We start from the raw sequence: 17,074 nt of genomic DNA, 5'->3' as shown, positions 1-17,074 counted from the left end.
TTTTTTTATTTTAGTACCGTACAACCCGTTGGTTTTTTGCTGATTTTTTATTGGTTTTCATTTTTGTTTTACAGAGGTTATACAATTCTTTGTCTTTTAATACTCTAGCTAACTTTGAAGATTCCACGATTTAGAGGTGAACTAAACCATTCTTGTTTAGTAGTTTAGAATTTTGCATAGATTATTTTTATATGGGACCTAATTTGAGCTAAAATGCATGGTTTCTGAGGTATTTAATAAAAACAAAATGTGCCATTTTTCCAACTTTTACCCCCCCTCCCCAAACACGACGGTCAAATGGAGTAACTTTTTACTGAACATTATGTGGACAAATGGGAGTCAAAAGAATGCTTTCACTTTGGATGTCCGGGTTAAGGTATAATTGCACCTTACTAACTATGCTTCTTAATCGCATAAAATATGCTGAAAATAATATGTTGTTTGGATCAGTCAAAATGCTTTAGAATTTGATACAAATAACTAATTGATATTAGCACTATCTATCGCCTCATTTCAACTAGCCTATATTCACTTTTAGGCTAAACATTACTTCGGCTTTAATACAGAAATGAGATGAATACTTCTATCAATTAAGGTAATACTGTTTTCCATCACTTTTAAATGACTTATCTTTTATAGTTTCAAAAGGTCATACCCTTTTGCAACATTGCAACGCTACTAAATAAAACAACTCTAACTTGCTAGGATGTTTATTTATAGAAAAAGGCCGGTAACATAATTGTACAAGGTGAGGAGAGGCAAGAGTCGGTGAGCCAAGCGTTTACGCAGCAGCAGACTTGTCCTCGGTAAGTGTGGTCGCTCCAGAGGCGACGGACGCTCCATCGCTGGACACTGGCTCGGGCACTCCACACACCAGGCTGGGGAACTTCTTGTTGAGTGCAGCCCGGTATTTGGGGTGGCTGAAAGTAAAAAATATCATTGTTCCTTGTGGATTTGAAGTTTGGTCTCACACTAATTAGGCAACTAAATCAATTCGCATTGCCTTGAAGAATAAAATAAGTTTTGTTTGTGATGAAAAATTTTGCTCCAACCTAAAGGTGAGTGAGCGTAGCGAACAAACTTCAACCAGGACGTGATTGAGCCATGCGAACGAGATAATCTTGAAAATTAAGAAGTTAAACGGGGCAAAGCCCGCGGGTTACAGCTAGTGGAATCATAATTATAAATACCAGCAGTTTTTTGTTTTTAAATAGCCAAATCAATCTTCACCTAACAATCATTGATTATTGATGGTGTTGGATTAAGTTTTACTCTGTACTCTCTACACTCACTGGTAACAGAAGAAGTAAAAAGTTATATTTTACTAAGTTTTTTTTTATAAACTATGAAAAATTAAAAGGGTAACTGATGTTTTTAATGTCTTCGTGGTCTTAAATACCAACTGAAACCCAACGTTTTTTTTAAGCTGAATGTGGGACTATTTGGGACTAAGCGAAAAACCATTCTTTCAGATGTGCGGCACATTTTAGTTATATCATACAGGTCAGGTACTAGACTGGTTTATAATTTGAATTCACTTTCACTCATTTACTATTTTAAAAGTACCCGTTTTATTTTCTATACCCTGGAAAAATACATGAAGCTGTAGTTTGTTGAAATACACTATATGTGATCAACAGTGTGTCAGTGCATTAAGGCTTTCTTTTCTTACCTGATGGCATACACGATTGGGTTGTAGCAAGCGTTGGCCTTAGCGAAGACGCTTCCCCAGATGGTGAAGATGGGGCTGATGGTCAGCGCCTGGAAGATTCCGGCGTAGTTGATCACCAGGTATGGAGTCCATGCCATGAACCACAGAGAGATGGTCATTAGAGCCACCTGTTGACATTGAATAAATTAATAAAGCTGCCTGAGATTGTCTGGATCAGAAAGGTGAAACATGGTATGACGATCCCAGTATAAAACCATTGGCTAAGTACTCTTTGTGTGTGCACTACCTTAGCGAGTTTATGCTCAGCGCTGGTGTTTAGCATAAACTACTTAAGCGAAAGAAGCTATGCTGATCAAAATAAAAAGAAAAGATTGAGTAAGTTCTCTACCTTGGCGAGCTTGTGCTCAGCGCTGGTGCTAGCGTCCTGGGAAGACCTCAGGGAGGCGACGTTCATCTTCTTGGCCTGCTCCCTCATGCTCTTCTCGTGGGCTGAGACAGCCTGGACATAATCAATCATCAGTCACAATGTTAAGAATATACAACAGAAAATAAAAAAAAAAGATAAAGGACAAAACGTTTTTTTAACCTTACCCTGTTAAACCAAAACTTGGGTTATTGAAACAATTAATATTCAAATCAATCGGAAAGTTAGCTAGACAAGAAGAACTGCCCAACATGTCTCTGGTAGTTAGCCTGACTTAGCCAATTGAATTAAATAGTGGAGAGGACACGGATCCCATACCGCAGTGAAGAAAAATTCAGAAAACAATTGTTGATTCAAAAATAAAATACAATTACACTTATTAACATTATACATTTAAAATAACGTAAAACGCATCAGCTGTTGTAGATAATTTTGAACTGAAAAAGTTTTAATTCCAACCAAAGGTTTAATATCAGGTTACCTATCCATTTTAGGTTATTTTGTTGAAATCTACTTCTAAGTCAATGCTGAATGATGCAAACTTGATATTATGTTTTCGCTCATGTGGCTAATACTATTTCTTTTATTATACCTAAACCTTTGTCAGCATATCTGCATATTAGCGTACCTGCACGATGAACCAGTAGGAGTAGATGATCAAGAAGAGAGGCATGAAGTAGCAGAAGAGTGAGTACACGAGGATGTAGCTCTTGCTGAGCCAGTCGTTGGTCAGGTAGTCAGTTCCGCAGGCAGTCATGTTGCCCTCAGGTACGTACCTGAATCAGATCAAATTGTATCACTATATTTTGTCATTAAAGGTTACAATTTTTTCATTAAAAAGAATCAATATGTTAATTTTTGTCCTTGCCAGGAGAATTCATGAAGTGTAGTGCTGTTTCATGGGGCTTGTTGTAAATATGAAACCTTTAATCCATTATTTTCTTTTTATCTCACTGGTAAAAATTTTCTTGGTTTGTAGGAAAACAATTTGTTGAATATTTATCACAATTGAGGAATGCCATAGCAAAATTTAATGCAAAATATGGTTTGAATCTCAAACAAATATTCTTGTGTAGATTGAGGGTAAAATATTAAACTTATGCAGCTGAATAGTTGCTGACCTAGCAATTTGAAAGCTACTGGTTTTATTCTGCTATAATTTTTATTTCTACTTTGATCTGTTTATCTGACCTTTAACCCTTCACGGACGGGTGACGGATATATCCGCCTAAGTCTTTGGCGATAAAGGACGGGTAGCGGATATATTCGCTTATGGTTTTTGATGTTCCGGACGGGAAGCGATGAGAAGCATGTGCTTGAGCAGTAACCAGATGTTTTGCGGTACCAAGGCGCCACTTTCCTGCTCTCTCCATGGCTGCGCTCTCTCCCGCACTCCTCCCGCTCTCCTGCGCCTATCCCTCTCCCGCGCCTCCCCCTCTCCCGCACACCACTCACCTCTCCTACGCTCCCCAGTCTCCCCTCGACGTTTTGCGCTCAACACTACGCTGTCTTTATTTATTGTATACATATTGTTCTTTATTTATTGCCTAATGTTGTCATGGTCATATCTTCAAAGACAGGTGGCGGATATATCCGCTGCATTTCTACTCATATACGGACGGGTAGCGGATATGTCCGCATAGTTAAAAATGAATAAAAAATTAATTTGACAGTATGAAGTGTTCTATTTTGTTTATTTAATGTATACTTGTAAACAAACCACTAATAAGGAAAATTAATTTTTATTTTTTCCTATAATTTCTTCCCGTTCTATGTCACGATTTCGCCCGTCCGGAAAGGGTTAAGTTATGGTCTTGGCTAGAAAATCATCTTATCAGCAACAAAGCTTCAAAAGACATCTCCCTTTTCCCTTTTACACTTATCACTCACTTGAACTTGTTTTACCTTAAAATAAGCATACATTTGATCACTACTGTCTCAAAAGAAATGATTTATTAACTTACCTTCCCCATCCCAAGAAGGGGGCGAGACACCAGATGAGGGAGTGAGCCCAGCAGAACAGAATCCTGGCCAAAGCTGTCTTGATGGTCATGGGCTTGGCAGACAAACCCTGGAACAAACACAACATTATAAAGCAAAGGTCAAGAATGTAAACCAAATAATAGTCAAGATACTTTGTGCTCAACCAGAACAATAACTTTTATAATAGTGAAATAAGTGAGGTGTTATAAGTTATACCTTGACGATGACGTTGTATCTGTCGTTGGCGATCATAACCATGGTCCAGATGGATGTGCAGCCGAAGACGGATCCCAACATGGCGTAGAGCTCGCACATGAAAGGTCCTGAGAAATAAACACAACATAGTCAAGAGATTGGCGTGGATTAAACTGACTTGAAACAATGATTATATTAATTTATATGCAATTTCGAGGGGAGAAGGAGGGTGCTTAGTAAGGCCTAGAGCGGGTTTTAAGACAATCAAGAGCAAACTATGGGCATTTTGAGATTGTTCAAAGTCAAAGTAAGGTAATTAGTTTGGATAATTCTGAGACTTTTAATGAAACAAGAGGTTTATAGAAAAATGGAACATGGATGATAGCTATTGTTGTATGGGGTCTTAAACGATCATAGAAACTCTTTTACAGGTTGATACATTACCAAAATAATAATCCATGTATATAAGAAACACTCACCAAGAACCCAGGTTTCGTAGTAACAATTTAGAACCATAGGCGGCGACATTGTGAACATCATAAGAAAGTCAGAGAAGGCAAGGTTGACGACCAGGAGGTTGGAGGGTGACCTCAGGCCCTTGGTGCAAGAGAAGATGTAGACAACCATTCCGTTACCCATGACACTGATGAACCCTAGCACCACCATGGCAAACCTGCAGCAAGCAACAGTCTGGTTAGGGGATTCAAATACTGTTAGATACAAATGAAATGACATGAAAATCCTTCTTTGTTGAGGCAAACTTAGGACCTCACGGTCCTTTCTTACAGTTAACCTATAGGTATTACAAGTAACAAGTAATAGACATACTGTATTATTAATTTTGTTGTTTAAGTAAGTAGGGCATCAGGGTAATGATTGGGTTGGTAGAATTGGAGTTAACAGTAGACGTTGGTTTTAAAGTTACAGACTTAAAAATACATTAGTAGAGTCCCCTTATTCCAAACTGCAGGGCTGCAATTAGGACCAAAACTTGTTTGGATTAGGCAAATTTAGACTAGGCTTATTTGTCATACAATACAATGACTTCAACTACTTAAATTGTCTTATTCATCAAGACCTGAGGGTAAGAAATCCCCCTTACCAAGAGATACCAAAAAAATAAACAAAATACTAAGAAAAAGAAATAAATTATGGCAATGACTATATTGATTATAGATTAAAAATTTAAATATACATTAAAAAAAAATTGTATATTTACCCTAATAGAGAGTGCCACAGGGGGTTCATGGGTGGGAACTGGTACCAGTGGGCATCCACCATGTACAGCATCTCTGGCGGCACCTGGGGAAATAAAAATATTCAAAATAGCAATACAAAATACATTTTCCAATGACCTTTATTTTAAAGTACAAAAGCCTAGTAAAATCGGTAATCTATTTCTATAATAGTAATGACTGAGGAAACAGACTTACAACTGTGTATTAAATATATATGTGCACAATTTTTTTGTATGCCCAGTAAATCTCATTTCTTTCTTAATCCATCCATGATAGCTTCATTAAACAACGTATCTTTTAACTAATAAAAATGCAACAATGTGAAATGTGAGAAAATATCAAATTACCTTGTCGACCACTGTCTGGTTGCCGAAGCCGCCTTGACTGGCCCATGAGTAGGCACTGAAGCTCGGCTCAGAAATCAGAGTCATGGCTGGAAAAACAGACAATATATAAAACAACCAGAAAAGGTATATGCAATAGTAATAGTTAAACTAGAGTTATACCAAAGAGTTAGTGCAGTTAGCAAACAAGGAAAATTGCTCTAAAAAATAAAATAAACGAGCATATAGGTTGTAAGCCATGAAAAACAAAAATAGTAAATAGAAATCTTGAAGATATGAAAACCTTGTAGGATTAAACATACAGTAACCAGTAGTAAAGTAGGTACAGTAATGTAATACTCCAAAGTAAAGTATCATTATTAGTTGAAAGAATATGGTGAAATACTAATATGTCACAAGATCATATTATTAATTTTACTTTACACTTTATATCCAATTTAATTCATACACAGCCTATATTAGTCCAACTATTGTTATCCAAAGCACAATTACTTTTAAATTACACACTGTAAAACCCTGACATATATCAGGCAGATATTGGAAAATACAATTGCCATTGGCCACGTTTTAACAGAACACACTTTATGACTGGTGGTCATTTAGCGAAGCACTCATCAAACTTTCAAGTCTCTTATGCAAACAAATCTAAACCAATCACCAATCGAAACTGATTCCAATCAAGCAAAACACGTTAGCCTGGAGCCATTACATATTGGGCTGCCTCCGTTATTTTATTACGCTTCCATAACCATGTTATAGGGTTTAAAATTCAAATGTTCATGTCCTAAATTTGATTTAATTCCTAAATCAACGGAATATTAATCAAGATGAATATTTTCATCGTGTCTGGCGCTTTGTTTGTCTTTAAACAATGAACAGCGCTTAGATTGTCTATTTGTTTAACAACTTTTATTTGAGTAAATATTTTGTAAAAAAATTTCAAAAATAAAATTAGGATGTATAGTAGTTTTAAAAGAAGGCATAAATGTGTTCAAAAATCCATCGTTTAAAATTTAATGATTCCTTCAAATATAACATTTGCTAATAATTTATAATATAAATAAAATTATATAATATTAAATAATATTATTAAATTTATAATAATATAAGCTGTTGTACCCGTGCTTTGCAACGGGAAGAGAACACGAAATAGAAACATTTTGATCTTTACATCTGTTGATAAAATAGTTAGACATAAGCCTTAAAAAAAATACCTTTATGGCCTTAATAGGATAGCTTTTGTCATAAATGTAAAAAAAATAATAGTACTGCGCCCTGTTGGTAAACCTTGTAACTTTTTAATGCTATTCAATATCATAGAACAAACTTGTGTAGTTGAAACAGCTGACAAAATTCTTTTATTCCTTTTAAATACGATATTACTCATAAGGTTAACATGGGCAACTCCAGAGCCACTGGGGCGGAGCCCGAAAGGACTTTTAAGATAAGAATGCGTCTATATGTTAATCGGGAATGTGAGCTATCATCATACCAAATTTCAGCCCAATCCGACCAGTATTTTTCGCGTTTACTTGTCACAAACATAAATCCATCCATCCATACATCCAAACTTTCTCAATTATAATATTAGTAGGATGGCATATTTTAAAGTAAAACAATCATTAAAACACTCTGAATATAGTTCAGCTACCTCATTCATTTGAATTTTATATCCTGACACAATATTTAGACTACCTACACTAGAATTAATTTAACAGTTGAATCAATATTATGGAATCAATTTGCATTACCTAAGCTAGAAAAAAGTTTAATTCGTAAACGTTGAATTACACTTGTTTACAGTTGAAGGCTACATTGCAATAAAAACGTATTTACTCATATTAAGCTTGCATAATTTGAAATTCGCTCTAAAAATTAACTTTCACCCAATTATTGAACAAATAATATCAAATTACTAGAGAGAGCCAGAACGGCAAGATCCGAGACGCAGGTCAGCAATAACGCCTGCCTGGTGTTGTCGGCAATTCTGATACTGATACTATTTTGCATATCTCAATATTACAGGCGCTGTATACCAGACCATGACGACCGGAGTTGAGTGTGCAATCGCTCTGATCCTTGCTAGTTAACATTGCTGTACTACCGGGTGGACATTTATTGTACATTTTTTAAAATGGATGTATATTGTTCGTAAAAAGACTTATTGGTGTTTGAATTGATCTAGGAGTAAAACATGAGAAATTTAATTGAAAACAACGGTTTCAATCCATCGAAAAAATTAAAACATGAAATTTTTAGCCTACTCAATTTGTGTTAGTTCATTATAGGTTGATTTTTCTTACTTAAATTTGAAACCACTATTGCTAAATCGTAAGGTTTAAAGAAATTTATTTTAAAAACAGTTGTTTCCATAAAAAATCATTAAACTTAAAACTATTTTAAACAATCAAATTAATTGCAAATTCATAGAAATTTAAGAACTGTTGATATTCAAAATAAACGGAAACCTTAAAACCATTCAAATTTCCCCAATAAAGGTAAAAAAAAACTAGATAGCCACTTTTTATAAAGCTAAATTTGCGTTCTAGATAAATAAAAATGTTTAAATAGCAACAACTGACTTTACAACCAAGACGACGTATAAAATATATTTAGGTAAAAGTTATAGTGAGTTAGAATTTATTTATATTCATTTAGTAAAATTGTTTGTTATGGATATTGTAATTGACAGATATAATGGGTAATCTAAAATTTTTCCTAAATGACAAGCAGTTTCCCATGAAATAATTGTCGGTATTTGGAGATCTTTCATTTAGACCTTATTGTCCTTCACTTGAACCTCCATATATTTTACTATGCAAACGATTCATCTAAGAAGTGTTATTGCTCAATTACATTCTATTATAATAAAAAAATAAACAAAATAAAACATTTCTGTTACCTGCGAGTTGTTATTTCACTGAAGAAAATCGAAAATTCGAACTACTCCAGGAGGTTTGGATGCAAAGCCGCCGGACGCCGGGATGCGAAGAAGAGACACCTGGGGGGTAAACACCTCGAAAACCTCTGTGTCGCAGCCAGCTTTATACGTAGCCAGTAGCCGTAGACAGTCGGGTACGCCCCCGCTGTCGTCTTTAAGGTGACGCTAACAAGATGAGAAGGGAAGCCCCGGAGGTAATCCCATTGTCGCCGAACTCCAAGTGAGTTGGGCAAGGTGGTCTGCACAAGGTTTCTGTTCAGTTATGAAGGTTATGAATATTGATGATTATGAAGGGAAATGTGAGGTAAGGGATCCCTCCTTAATGGATTGAGGATAGTAAGAGTCTAGAGTCAGTGTGTGATTGTATTACTGATTGATCAATTATGATAGCATTGACTCTTGGATACTGTTATGTTTGTATTCAAATAAGTTAGTTGAAATTCGTATGTGTTGTCCGCTACACGTTTCACTGTAGAACTAGTGCATAATTTCAATTAATCGTTGAGATGGGGACGCCACCAATGTGCGTATTTTAATCCAAATATGAAGGATGGTTGTAGAACCGGCGACCTTTTGATTGCTAGGCGAGGACTATAACCACTCGGCTACTCAGCCAGTCATTCCAAACGGGAATCACCATAAAAGTATGATAAATGCTGATGTATAACTTAACCTGGAAATGTATGAAAAGTCTTAAGTTCTAGTTCTAGCTAGAGACAAATAGAATTTGTTCAAGGTCCAAATCAGCTGAATTGAGGTATAAATACATACAGACCACTAAGGAAAAGTCCGTTTAAATTTACTGTCCCGGTATAGACATTGACAACAAGGCAATGATCATGAATCAAACAGGTAACTACTAAGATTCAGAAGTAAACTGGTTTTTTTCCAAGCTTTGGAATGAAAATAAAACTAAAAATAACGATATCACATACTGTGAACACTAGAGATAAAACCATTGACTTTCGATCCTTCAGGTCCCTCTCATCCTATTGTAACATTTGCTTCATGTTTTGACGTGCTTCATGTCGGATTACACTTGAGTGTTCTGAAGTCGATTAAGTGTTTCTCTCCCACTTCAGGGTAAATTATAGAGAGTGTGATTTTCTCTCAGGTTGAAATAACAGAAAACAAGAACTGTTATAGGCCTACTAGAAGACATGTGTGCAAATAACGCATCTTAGTAGGGTTCAAAACATTTTACCGAGACAAAAAGAGTAATACCATATCTATATCTACGTTTAAGGGGTATGTTCGTTTAAGACAATTATAATGTACAATAAATTAAATTCCTTGATCTTAAACATGAAAAAAGTGGTTTTTATAATGTCATTTACCTACCTCAATCAAGTTATGATTATAAAAAGTCATACCCACCTTTCAGCTACAAGTAGCTTATTTAAATTCCGTTTTCATAAACTGTTTTGTCTCTTGTTTAAAATCTGAATGCGGTTGAAAATCCAAGTGAATGATCAAAAACTGTTAATTTGACATTCATATTTAAACCGTTATAAAAAAGTTGGTCAGCATCTATGAATCTTTGAAAGCAAAGTAAATCAAACGCTAAGGGACAGAGCCCAAAAGGAGTTTACCTTTAAGTTAGCATTGTTCCTCTACATCTTAAGCTACATGAGTATAAAAAACCTTTGACTAGCGATAGAAGTCTATGTAAATTGACCATATTACTCATTAGTCAATTATATAACCCAAAGACATATAACAACTCTTTTTTAAGATGATTGGGGTTTCTGTAAAAATTGAACTTATGGCTTATTATAGAACAGGTCTTATTAAAAATAACTGTTGGTTAACTTATTAATGAATGAAAGTTTTATGTGGTATTTGAACCATATTTATACTTTAATATCACTACCATATACGCTACATGCGTAGTGTTCATTCGCACAAAACTATTGATTACCGGAAATTATTCAGCTATTTCTTCTACTCGCAAAGGTATTAAGGATTTTAAATATCTTTAATAAACATTAAATTACAATCTTTTGTTTCAGTCTCTTGAAGGACCAGCCACTTTTCTTCAATGATGTTTTGTGCTGGACAGATCACCTAGTTAATTATCGGCCTTTATTGGACCTTTTCATATAGATTGAACATAACTATGTTAAGGTTAAACACTTAATCACCTACATGTGCTCTATTGACAGCATTGTCAGTTGTAGTGCCTTGTATAGTGGTGGTTTCCCCACTATTTCCCACTAGATTCCCAGGCGTATATTGTTCAACAATTGCAGAACCCAAAGTTCATGTATAATGGATTGATTCTCGGAGTTGCCTCTCCCAACAAAAGACTCGTTGCAAGCAACAGGAAGCTTGCCAATCCAAGGTTGTTCGTAGGGTTTCCCCTAATTGTATTATCTTTCTTAACACCCCCCCCCCCCTATTTCCCGGGTACCTTGAAGGGGTGACACGTGATGGGTAAACAAGATCAGAAACTGGGGCAGCCACGCCCCTTCGTACACGCGTAAACAGATGGTTTGGAGTAAACTAATTTTAAATTTCGTTTACTATTTTTAATTTTAGAACACATTTCCCTGTTTGGGGTTTTAATATGTGAAAAAGTAATCATGTAACTGACGAAAAACTTCTATTTTACCGATATGCGTAAATGGATGCATATTCGTAGTTTACGTTAGTAGAAAAACACTTAGTTTAGTCTTAAAATAATCCAGAGAGAACTAAATATGGTATAAAAGCTTTATCAATTATCAAACTTTTTGTTAGGTAAAGTAATATCTATTGCTCTATCCCAATGTCATTTATCATTGTAATATGAACACTAACACATCTTTTTATTTAATTTATTTGAGTTGGTAGAACTTTGACAAATAAAATTAATGTATACTTCTATATTTTAATTATAATATTTAATTTCCAGGACATTTTGTTCAAACGAGTACCTAAACATATAATTGATTTAGTCCGCTTTATTATGATTTAATAGCTTTGTGCACAAAAAATACTAACTTAACAATTGTTATCAACACTATAAACATTTTTATTTGTTTTGTAAAAAACACTGTAATTGAGTATTAGTGCCAACGAGTTATTACATTAAATTTAAAAGTACCTGGGGACCGAGCCTTGCTCGGTTGTGGTTAATTGGGTTTAATCGTTAAAACAATATCATAACCTGACACATTTTATAATTTACGAAAACCCTTTTTATTACAAATCATAGACATTTGATCGCTGAAATAATAAACATCTCTGTAGTGTAATATTTTACCGTGTAAAAGTATGCAATTTTAAACAAAAATAAGATACAATTTTATGATCTTGACTAAGTTTAAGTGACCCTCGCACAGAAAGGTTTCCCCCCTTTAGTCATTGAAATCCGTAATCTTTGCTTAATAGCTACATCTGATGTTTTTCCATTTGTACTGTATTTTGTCATTTGCTAGTATACTGTGGATAGCTTGTTATAAACACCTGCTAAAGTTTTTTTTTTTTTTAAATTTTTCCTTGTTATTTTATTCAACCAACATTAAGGCCCAAATCATCAACCAAATGATCAAATTGGCAACCCATAAGGCCAATGCTAAACTTTTACGTTTCAAAATGAATTGTGTAGCGAAATTATGAATTTTCCTGAGGTAGTGGCTGTCACCAATCTCGTTTTTAGGGCTAAAGTCCCTAATTCAAAAATTTAGTCAAAATCCTTCAGCTGGATTTCGAGATATATGTTATAGACAGACAGACATTGCTCGTATTACAGAATAACATTGACGCCTGTTGGCTCCCGAGATATTTAAGTGCTGACCTCTGTACGTTGTCACCTATGTCAATCCAATAAAGCATACATTAATAATATTGCTGTAGGAAGCTCCATCTATAGTATTATATAAACATGTTATGGTGTCTGTCTTTACTTGCGTATGTATGTGTGTGTTTTACTAAATCACGTAAAACCACTATACCGTTTGGACTTAAATAAACAAAATATTGCTGCTATACTAAGGAAACATTTAGAACTACTACCGCTTCGATACTGACCGAGGGCTCTAAAAGTATTAAGGTGAGGGGTTTAAAAGTAAACATCAATTGGTCTACATGGTATCAATCAAAATACTCACAATATTTACGTGTTACATATGGCTATCCAAGCAAACCAAAACTTAAAATTATGATTTAAAATTGTTCTAACTATCAAACACCTTTCAACGTTACAAATTTACAGTTAAACGGCAATTTCTAGAGAAATTAACGTAAACGATGCCAACGTAGATTCAAATCCCCCGACGCGGAAGCTCAGCAGTTGTTGAAATAGTTGGAAGTCCCCAACGACCTTATCACCTTGATTGCGAGGGAAAATTCTCCTTTTCATTGAGACAAATGGGCTGTAGATTTCCGCCTAAAGGCAACTTTAATTAAAACGCCCGTGAACGTTTCGGGAAAGCGAGAACTCGGATTTTTATTGGTCCTTAATTAATTCAAGGTGTTTTATTGCCATTGAATTCCTATAGATGAAATATAACCGTTTTTTTGCTACTGATGAAACTTATTGATGTGTGGTTCCGTTACTAAGGCGTATATCACTTTGAAAATGAAGTTTAAAATTATACAATCGGGTAGAGTTTCAACTATAGTAATGATGTTTTGTTACAATACCATTTTACTAATCAGCTCATAATGGTTTTTTCTGAGATCAAAAGTTCATTTGAGCCAAACATCTAAGTATACATCTATCATATTGTAGGCGTGTATTGTTGGAATGTAAATGCCATACATTACATTTAAACATATATACTACCCTTAAGAAAGGGCGACTCCGGAGACACCTTTTTATAGAATATAATTTAAAAAAACTGAATTAGGAATAGGAATCGAATTTCATTGAAAACAGAGTTAAAAATTTATGTTGAATTCCATTAGAGAAAGCTCTTATAATTTGTACCAATATAATTTTAAATTTGAGCACACTCTGTAATTGGCTCTTTAAAAAGGTTTTTAAAAATTGCTATATCTGATCCATATAGATGGGATATACTTCAATGCAAAAGTCAATGCTTGACTGAAAATCCTTGACAATTTAGTCAATGATAGTCGAAAAATGTTGTTTGACTAAACCAACGAGTAATATTATCAGGAGGATTATATATCAGGACCTTTCCAACAGCCATAAATCAAATTATGATGTTATTTACCAACAATACATTCTATACACAGAAAATAAATATAATGCTACGACACCGGTTAACCTACTTTGTTACACAATATGAGCGGACAAATCGAAAACATTATAATCGATGGCCTAAGCGATCTACAGCAATTCTCATTGTACTGTCTCAACAATGTGTGATCGCAGAACTCCCAGAGGGGAAGAGACATCTCCTAATGAAACTCGTAAACTCCCAAGTTATAGCAGTCTCCTGGGCTAGCAGCTCATTTGGATATCTCAACTGAAATATTCAATAGCCTAACTAAATTACTGAAATATGTGTCTTTCGAACAATTATTTTTTATTAGGATATTCTGATAAAACTGGTCACAGTTGTACTCGTAATCTAGTTGCATAATCTAAAATAAAAACATTACAATCAATGTCCTTTGAATGCAATTAGTATTCAAAATATTACCGATAACTTTTATTTATTGGTGAAATAAGTTCTTCAATACAGATAAATTTCTCTTCTCCTGAGATAAATAATACTTGATTGATCTTCAGCTCAATATAGCTCGAAGCCACCGAGTCTCATCTTATGCTAAGGATAAAAACCTTTGGTGATTGTTGGAGCTCAACCTCAGGCCACCAGTAGTGTTCTAACTATTAGACAATCTGCGCAGCGCCATTTTTATTCATTACACTTACTAGACCTTATCATGTTTGACGGGTCTTGTACTCCATGGAAAACAGATCCAAACAAATACCACAATTATTAATTGATGATAATAATGACAACAACATAAGTGAGTCGATACAAATTAGGACCTCTATTAGGCCAACAAGGTAATGAGGATTAATTAATCATTCGTCTGATAGAGATGATCATATTTTTAAAGTCCATCCAGTATCATTATTAGTATTCACTAAGAATGCATATGATCTCATATACCAAAAAGGAATATATATATATATATATATATATATATATATATATAATTAACATAATTTCAAGTTAGAAATTTTCCTTTCATGGCCAGTCAGGTTCAATTAGTTTCATAAGTAAAAACTATTTATGACAATTTAATACTCAATTCGCATATTTAAGTGAGTAATATATATATATATAAATATATATATATATATATATATATTTATTTATTTATATCTTACAGGAGACAGAATCCTAATACAGGAACACTATAGGAACAATTATAGGAAACAGATACCTGATAATTTTATATCCAAACGATGAGTAACACAATATTAAAAATTAATTAAGTTTGGATAAATGTTTGAACAATATGTTTACTCTATCTGACCACGCGTTACTAACGAGCGTGTTCAGTGAACAGTTTAATACGAGTTTTCTCCGTCAACGAACCGAGTAAAATAATTCTACCTTACAATGATTACTCCAGTCGATAACCAGCTAATGAAACAAAAGAAAATATGAAACAATTTCCAACAAACTTTAGCAACTTATTGAGACGAGAAAGTTTTAACGGTGACTAGAGTATTATTGACTAGGTTCTTATTGACTACGGTACCATATTTTAGAAGTTTTGAATTGAAGAGAAGTGCTTTAGATTAGTATTTAATACAAACATTTGAAATACGTACTACTAATTAGTTTACAAAAATAATTTATTTAACGTTTCCTTTTTGAACTTAAACTATTCTTCCATGCTGAGCTGGAAAAATACGTTCTTGTTCTTTTCCTTTTCCTATTGAAACCACAATTTGACTCTTTTTCGTCCTCACTGCTTTCGTTCTCGGGACTATTTTCTATGCACGAAAACCCCTTTTTACGTTTGGTTTTTGAAGAAAACTGTAGAATACGAAGTAAAAGCGAGATCATCGCAGGCAGCTGGTTTTTACCATTGCTGCAAGAAGACCTTGCGGGGTCATTGACAGAATTTGTAATGTCGAAATTTACTTCCGTCAATACCGTCGTGATATCTTTGTCTGCGGAAGTATCCAAATGTCGACACAACGTCTGAATGTACCGTGAACCCACATTTGTCACACCTGGAACGTGAGAGAGAACTATGAGAAAGTCTGATATGTTGGGGATGAAGTAAGACTTTCCCATATTACGTTCATTTGCCTCATCATCATCAATTCCACAATGACCTCTAGCTCTTAGCCCACGTCTGTTTCCTCCTCTAAACATTTCATTGTAGCTCTGAATGATGAACAGCTTCGGCTTATTAACCAAGGTTGGTGAGTTCTCAGCAATAAATTTGTCCCAGAGCAAATCCACTCTGAACAATTTGTCTTTGGCTGCGAAATGTCCACCGAATCCCTTTCCGAGGTAGACAACCACTAAACCATCACAGTCTGAATGATCTCTTTGACTGAGTTCTTCTACGGTAGAGCTTATTTGACAAGCTGTCAAATCTTTGTAGAAAAAAACATCAAACCCCAAACTTATGAAGGTCCTGGACAAACTGTTGACGTCGTTGACCACTAGACCACTGTTGCCTCCTTGGTAGAATATAGCTGCCACTCCTCGCCTGCTGTGGTCCATACGGTAGTGGGTTGCGTCTTTCTCAAGACCGCTGGATTGTTCGTCTTCGTCAACCGAAGGCCCAGGGATGACTCTGGGGAATATGTCATCCAAGAGGTCTGGATCACCTTGGAGATCAAAGTTACTCATGATGCGACTGCGAGTTAAATGAATGCAATCATTTGAAAACTGAAACTGTGATTTTGAAATAGTCTACCAAACAAAACATTTTGTTTACTAAATGTTACAGCTGTTGATTCCAGCCAAAGTGAAATATAAAATTAAAGAAAAAGACAAAGTCTGTAGCATTAGTAATGGTTTTAATAGCCAGTGGTAATAGTTTGGCAATGTATGTAGTTGTAATGTTGAAATTTTTGTGATCAATGATGTCTATAGGATTAAGTAAGAGCATAAACGCACATAGAGAGTACAATTATGCGATATAGGTACAGTAATACGTTTTAGGTTTTAATAGGCTTTTATCCGCGGAATACAGTTTTAAAGGAACATTATTCGTAAGTGGAGTTATATATTCACAGACTGGGATGGTGGCGTCGTCCTGTAACCCAACTACTAGGAGGTCACAAATTGTGGATATTTATGGCATGCACTGTGGCTGTGATACTCCCTGGTGTGGATTAAC

The 17,074-nt window shown here is 34.8% G+C and overlaps 2 protein-coding genes across 2 annotated transcripts; both read right to left on the bottom strand.

The window, feature by feature from the left end:
- Positions 1–694: 694 nt before the first annotated feature.
- Positions 695–8,918, bottom strand: LOC128993588 (rhodopsin-like). The gene is made up of 10 exons (XM_054417576.1): positions 8,759–8,918; positions 5,860–5,945; positions 5,494–5,576; positions 4,754–4,947; positions 4,296–4,402; positions 4,061–4,167; positions 2,725–2,872; positions 2,061–2,171; positions 1,673–1,839; positions 695–920 (listed from the first exon to the last, which is right to left on the bottom strand). The coding sequence occupies exons 2-10, from the start codon at positions 5,941–5,943 to the stop codon at positions 782–784; spliced, it is 1,140 nt and encodes a 379-aa protein (XP_054273551.1). The 5' UTR covers positions 5,944–5,945; positions 8,759–8,918; the 3' UTR covers positions 695–781.
- LOC128991748 (caspase-1-like) lies at positions 8,800–16,657 on the bottom strand. The gene is made up of 2 exons (XM_054414916.1): positions 15,871–16,657; positions 8,800–9,036 (listed from the first exon to the last, which is right to left on the bottom strand). Exons 1-2 carry the CDS (start codon positions 16,579–16,581, stop codon positions 8,800–8,802), a joined length of 948 nt encoding a protein of 315 aa, XP_054270891.1. The 5' UTR covers positions 16,582–16,657.
- Positions 16,658–17,074: the final 417 nt, after the last annotated feature.

The sequence above is a fragment of the Macrosteles quadrilineatus genome, unplaced genomic scaffold (assembly GCF_028750875.1).
Source record: "Macrosteles quadrilineatus isolate MER2022 unplaced genomic scaffold, UCM_ALF_1.0 Scaffold_4__1_contigs__length_99947679, whole genome shotgun sequence".
NCBI classification, from domain to species: domain Eukaryota; kingdom Metazoa; phylum Arthropoda; class Insecta; order Hemiptera; family Cicadellidae; genus Macrosteles; species Macrosteles quadrilineatus.
Note: the sequence above shows the minus strand (reverse complement) of the source record. Positions and strands in the feature narration are given on the sequence as shown.

What these genes read in the sequence shown, in the direction of transcription:
- LOC128991748 (XM_054414916.1), bottom strand. Translation starts at nt 16,581, where the DNA reads ATGAGTAACTTTGATCTCCAAGGTGATCCAGACCTCTTGGATGACATA. An exon ending in CAGACAAAGATATCACGACG is followed by an intron (nt 9,037 to 15,870) that starts GTATTGACGGAA and finishes AACCTTGTGCAG; the next exon opens with ACCACCTTGCCCAACTCACT.
- LOC128993588 (XM_054417576.1), bottom strand. Translation starts at nt 5,943, where the DNA reads ATGACTCTGATTTCTGAGCCGAGCTTCAGTGCCTACTCATGGGCCAGT. An exon ending in ACCAGACAGTGGTCGACAAG is followed by an intron (nt 5,577 to 5,859) that starts GTAATTTGATAT and finishes TTATTTCCCCAG; the next exon opens with GTGCCGCCAGAGATGCTGTA. An exon ending in CCCTTCTTGGGATGGGGAAG is followed by an intron (nt 2,873 to 4,060) that starts GTAAGTTAATAA and finishes GATCTGATTCAG; the next exon opens with GTACGTACCTGAGGGCAACA.